This window comes from Nicotiana sylvestris, chromosome 9 (assembly GCF_000393655.2).
Source record: "Nicotiana sylvestris chromosome 9, ASM39365v2, whole genome shotgun sequence".
In the NCBI taxonomy this organism is placed as follows: Eukaryota; Viridiplantae; Streptophyta; class Magnoliopsida; order Solanales; family Solanaceae; genus Nicotiana; species Nicotiana sylvestris.
This window is the reverse complement of record NC_091065.1, coordinates 62,712,193-62,718,390: the sequence shown is the minus strand read 5'-3', so window position 1 is coordinate 62,718,390 and position 6,198 is coordinate 62,712,193. Positions and strand designations below refer to the sequence as shown.

Sequence of the window (6,198 nt, the reverse complement as noted above, 5' to 3'; positions counted from 1 at the left end):
CATTTTTACCTTAAATGAACTTTACACGATCCAAATTTGAATTATTGGAGGCAGTGAAATGATGGTGGGAACCAAAGGGGTCTTAGGCTGGCAGGAATGGGCAATTTGTTTGGGAGAAACAGCCATAGGAGTTAGCATTCAAGTCACAACCCCAGGAGGGTTAGCCCCCTTCTAATCTTATAGTGTGGGCACTCCTTCTAATTGGTCCATTATTTCAGTAACTGAGGTGACGTTAAATCCTGGCCATATCATTTCCACGTGGGCACCCTTGCTTTATCCTAGTCAGCCTCCTATTGCCAGGTAAGCTTCACCTTATAAAGATTTTTGTGTAATCTTCAGTGGGGCTTCTCTCAGGGTCCCCCAGATCATCACACTACATTATTCTCTATTTCTCTATAATTATTTTAATTATTTTCTTAAAAGAAAAGATATATTGAAATTCTAAAAAGATTAGACAATTTATATTCGAATTTGTACACAAAATTATAGGCGTAAACACTCCGGTATTGTTTTTGGGGTAATTGAAGTGAGTAAGTTTTAATCAGTACTACATAATTCAGTCCCATTGGTCAGAACTGAAATATAACAAATACTTGATATGCATCATTAACTGTTACTAGTGAGCCATCATTATATTTTACAAATTTGACGGAACCTAATAATTTTAGCTCAAATCCTTTATTTATATTGAAAATTAATTTATATATATATATATATATATATATATATATATATATATATATATATATATATATATAGGATATGATAAACGAAAAGAATTATGGTCTAAAACTCACAAACTAAAAATTTTGGCCCGGCTTCTAGCTAATTTTGGTTAAGTTTACAAAGGGGTCCCAATTTATCTGCTTCTACAGCCTGCAAAGCGAACTCTGTACTCACCAAATGTAAATGATAGTCTCAAAGTTATAAATAGAAAAGAAGAGATTCTTGTTGTATCAAAGAACTGCATTTGTAAAATAATTCTGGAAAATATAAAATAACATAAATAGAAATATAAATAAAACAAAAATTAATCCGAGCTTGCTGAATTCATAGCGTTTTCTTAAGGAATTTAATCTCTTCCTAATATCTAAGGTTATGGATTATTTCCTCCCAGTATAGAACGAATTACACACTGGTGTAGTGGTACTTCAAACACCAATGTTTCAACGAACACAAAGTTCGGTAGCAAATCATACTTATTATTGCTTTCTTTGAAGTTAAAACAATACAAAAGAAGGAGGAGAAACTCAGAAAATCGTATGGAAATTCTGAGAGAATGGACTTGTATTTATAGCCAAAGCGGGGCTGAAAACTGAAGAGGTGCAACTCTTCAGAATGACTTTTTATGCAAAACGCCCATAGCATAAATGCCATAACATAAATGGCTAATTTATGCAATAATAAACCGGGAATTGAAGAGGTTCAGTTGCATAACCGAAAATTGGAAAACGGATAACGGTTGGATTTCATATTAATATTAATATTAATATTCTGTTATTAAAACAGTTTTTAATAACATTTCTGTTAATATTTACTATTAACAAATGAATTTGCTCCAAAAAATCAATCAATCATTTAACCATATCCGAATCCGAAGCCGAAGCCGAGCCGAGCGAGTGACGGCGCGAGGCTTGCCTTCTTCTCAACTCTTTAAGAGCTAGAAGAAGAGTAATTGCTTATATACCCATTAAAAACTTCTTCCTCTTCCAATATGAGACAATGTCCTTTTGTCAAAGGGGGGTGGGGAACTTAAAATTTCATTTCCCTCCATTCCCATTCACTCTCTTTTAAGTATTTAATATAGCTTAAAAAACCCAACATCATGTACTAAATTGAACCTATATAATGCACAACATCACCAACAATTCTTGAAAATTTTATCTAAATGTTAAACATAAACGTAGAAAGTACGAAAATAAACATGCCATGGTCGGTCCTAAGCATCTTCAACAATCGTCACTTAGTTTATACACTTCAATAAAAATCATACTACTAACTCTTAAAGCTATAAACGGAATTTTTTTTTAACTAATTCAAAATAAAAAAACAAAGGAGTTAACCCCCCCCCCCACACCCCTCTTCCCAACAAATATAAAAATCAAAGGGTATTATTTTAGTAAGATCCAATAATTTATTGATTAAGTATCATGAAATATTAAAAAAAAAAAAATAGAGGGCAGACTTTAGCTTATGATTTGAGAATGACCCCTCGAAGGGCATTAACTTCCCACCTTCTGTCACATGCACCTTTCATATATCACTGCCCAACACTTCTATATAAAGAGCTTCTCCCCTCTCATTTCTTCAAACAACTTCTATATTCACTTATCTCTCATTACCAAAAACAAAACCAACTTCTCCAATTCAAAAACCGAAAAAAAAAATACACCATTTTCAGCAAAAATGTTTAGTTTCTCAGATAACGATTTCTTTGCTCGTAGATGTGTTTGGGTAAATGGTCCTGTAATTGTTGGTGGAGGTCCATCAGGATTAGCAGTTGGAGCTTGTTTAAAAGAACAAGGAGTTCCTTGTGTTATCTTGGAAAGAACTGATTGTATTGCTTCTTTATGGCAAAAAAGAACTTATGATCGTTTGAAACTTCATCTCCCTAAGAAATTCTGTCAACTCCCAAATTTCCCATTTCCAGAACACTACCCTGAGTACCCTACAAAGAGACAATTCATTGATTATCTTGAATCCTATGCCAAGAAATTTGACCTCAAACCACAGTTCAATGAGTGTGTACAATCTGCTAAGTACGACGAAGCTTGTCGCTTGTGGAGGGTAAAAACTGTTTCAGGAAATGGCTCTGAAGTTGAATATATTTGTCAGTGGCTTGTTGTTGCTACTGGTGAAAATGCTGAAAGAGTTGTGCCTGAAATTGATGGGTTGAAAAATTTCGGAGGTGAAGTAATTCATGCTTGTGAGTACAAGTCTGGTGACAAATTTCGGGGAAAGAAAGTTCTTGTTGTAGGCTGTGGAAATTCTGGCATGGAAGTTTCACTTGATCTCAGTAATCATGATGCTCAACCATCAATGGTTTGCCGTAGCTCGGTAAGTAATTACTACAGAACTATAACTTTTAAATGAGATGGTCACACGTCAGAGTTTAGATTTCTAATATTGTTTTGTTCTGTTATTCAGGTTCATGTTTTGCCAAGAGAGATTTTTGGGAAATCAACATTTGAGCTGGCTATGATATTAATGGCATGGCTACCACTTTGGCTAGTTGACAAAATTCTACTTATTCTAACATGGTTTATTCTTGGAAATATTGAGAGTTATGGACTAAAAAGGCCATCAATTGGACCATTAACACTCAAAAATACACAAGGAAAAACCCCTGTACTTGACATTGGTGCTTTGGAAAAAATCAGATCAGGAAAAGTTAAGGTTGTACCAGGAATTAAAAAGTTCAATTGTGGCACTGTTGAACTTGTTAATGGTGAAACACTTGATGTTGATTCAGTTGTTTTGGCTACTGGCTACTGCAGCAATGTTCCTTACTGGCTACAGGTGAGAAAATGTTCTACACTTATTTAAATAAAAATATTAGAGTATAGCATATATTTGACCAGTTGACTAATATTGTTTTGTTATTTGTTATTACAGGAAAGTGAATTTTTCTCAAAGAATGGATTTCCCAAGGCACAAAATAACTGGAAAGGAAAATCTGGGCTATATGCAGTTGGATTTACAGGGAGAGGGCTGGCTGGTGCTTCTGCTGATGCTATTAGAATTGCTAAAGATATTGGCAAAGTACATCAAGAAGATCTTAAACAAAAGAAGCAAAAAGTTCCAACACACAGACGTTGCATCTCTACCTTTTAAATTCAAGTGAAAAAAATCATTAAAAAAAGAAGAAGAAAAACCCCAGAATTTCCCTTCTTATTTTTTTTCACAGGGGGAAAGAGAAAGATGTAAAATACTTGTGTAAAAAACATTATACTACAAAAGCCAGAAGATAGCCATAGGTTTCAGCCCTCTCCAAAAAGGCCCAAGTTTTGCTACAGTTTGGGTGTTTTGTATCTAAGGATGTAGAGGCGTTTTAGTTCCTCTTTTTTTTTTTCCGTAAAAATATTTACCATATGTTTTTATTTGTATTGACATTTCATACATACTTGTACAATCTCTACTGATGATTAATTACAGTGATCTTATTTCTTTACGAGTTTAAGTTCTATGCACTGGCCATGTATAAATTTTATTTACATCATCAAATTAAATTGACTATAACTCTTTGTAATAAAAGGAAACTCGAGAAATAACAAAATAACTTGCTATAGAATTGATTAAATTAGTGCACTAATTATTTATATTGTCAACGTTTATAATTTAAATTATTCTGCTATTCTTAGAAGAATTAATCTAAATAGTTGTTCACCTAATCATTTAAACTAAAAATAGCCAGCAAATATATAATATATGTATAATATTTGCATAATTATGTATAATCAGTACATAATTTATATAATACCAATTAGAAAAAAATAAACAGCTATTTGTGTAAAAATCCTTTTATTCTTATCATTTTCCTTTACGAGATTCATGTTCTATGATGTTTTCCTTTCGCAGGGTCGGCCTAAGTTTAAGGCAAACGAAAGCCATTGCCTTAGCTCCCCGAAATATTAAGGGCTCAAATTTAGTTACTATGTGTCACGTATATTTTATGTATTATTATTAGACAGTCGATATATTATCGGCTCTCTACCTTCTTCCACTTAATTAATACCATATTTTTATTTTTGACATATTTCTAAACTGTGACATGCGCGCCAAAGTCCTAGAAATTTACTTTGTATCTCATTATTATAGTATTAGATATTACAAAAGAAATTTAAGGATCTTTTAATATGTTTTGGCTTTAGGCCACAAAATCTGTTAAGCCGCCCTGGTCCTTTCGTCACAAATTAAGTGCTGATGTCGACGACACGATTGGGAGATCAAAATGATAAGCCTTTAGATGGAAAGAAAACAGAACACTTCTCAATAATGTTGGGTGCAGTAGTACGGCCTGCAATGAAAATGATGAATGAGAAAATGACTCTTCAATTTGCCATTTTTGTGCATACTTAAAGAGGTAGGGATAAAATTTGAAGTATTACAAAAGGAATGTACTACTTCTCAAGTTCCTTTCAAGTCTCAGTCAGTACAGTTATGAGTTCTGAGTTTTGACAGCAACCACTCGTTATTTCAACACATTTTTTGGGTACTCAATACGTACTTGCATATGAAGAATTAGTTTTGGTAGATTTAGTTAAAAAGTTAATTAAGTTGAGTGTATTGACTTGACAATATATGAATTTTTGCCTCATCAAGCAAAATTGAATTACTACCAATCTACAATAATAAGTGTAGCTCTTTTGTCTGTCATAGCCTTGAAAATGGAGCAAAAATTAGGTACTCATCCGTTATAGTTTATGTTACACATTTTCTAATTAATTTGTTCCAAAAAGAAAAATAAACTTATATATTTGAAAGTAATTTCACTTAGGCTTTTCAATTTACTCTTAATGAAAAACTTTTAGAAAATATTACGGGATGTTTAAGGTCACAGATTTCAAAATATTTATTTCTTTCTTAAATACCATGCTGAATCAAATTGTATTTCATAAATTAGAAAAGAGGGAGTACAACCAATAAATTATATAGTGTAAAATTCTTTAGCACTGTTGTCATCGTATACAACTTTTTATTATATTGTAATTGTATACAACTTAGATCCCATTTAAAAGGCCATGACTCAGAACAATTTAAATGAATCTCATAAGGTTTCAAAATTTTATTTAGGGGTCATGTGCTCACTGATACATACCAGTTCTTTCGGATCATCTTATGTCCTAATTAAACAATGTGATGAAATAGTTCAAAAAAAAAAAAAAATAAATAAATAAAAGAGAGTGGAAGAGAAATAATGTAAGCGGTTCCTTCATATGATGACAAATCGAACTTGTTAAGATATGAACAATTGTATTTGTAGCTAGGAATAAAATGGAGAATGGAATAGTCTAAGGGTGATTAATTGTTAACCAACTTGCCAATGATTAAATGCATTTATAATCAGATGAATAGGATATTGGAACAAAAGATTTGACATATATCTTTGGACTAAGATCATAATTATTATTACATATATATTCCTTTTCATTTGATTCCTTCCAGATGAGTATGCATGAAAGAGTTGCACATCACACA

At 32.4% G+C, this 6,198-nt stretch overlaps 1 protein-coding gene across 1 annotated transcript; it reads left to right on the top strand.

Moving 5' to 3' along the window:
* Positions 1-2,315: 2,315 nt before the first annotated feature.
* On the top strand, positions 2,316-4,171 carry LOC104219020 (probable indole-3-pyruvate monooxygenase YUCCA8). Its single transcript, XM_009769652.2, has 3 exons — positions 2,316-3,057; positions 3,148-3,519; positions 3,616-4,171. The coding sequence occupies exons 1-3, from the start codon at positions 2,407-2,409 to the stop codon at positions 3,832-3,834; spliced, it is 1,242 nt and encodes a 413-aa protein (XP_009767954.1). The 5' UTR covers positions 2,316-2,406; the 3' UTR covers positions 3,835-4,171.
* The last annotated feature ends 2,027 nt before the right edge of the window (positions 4,172-6,198 follow it).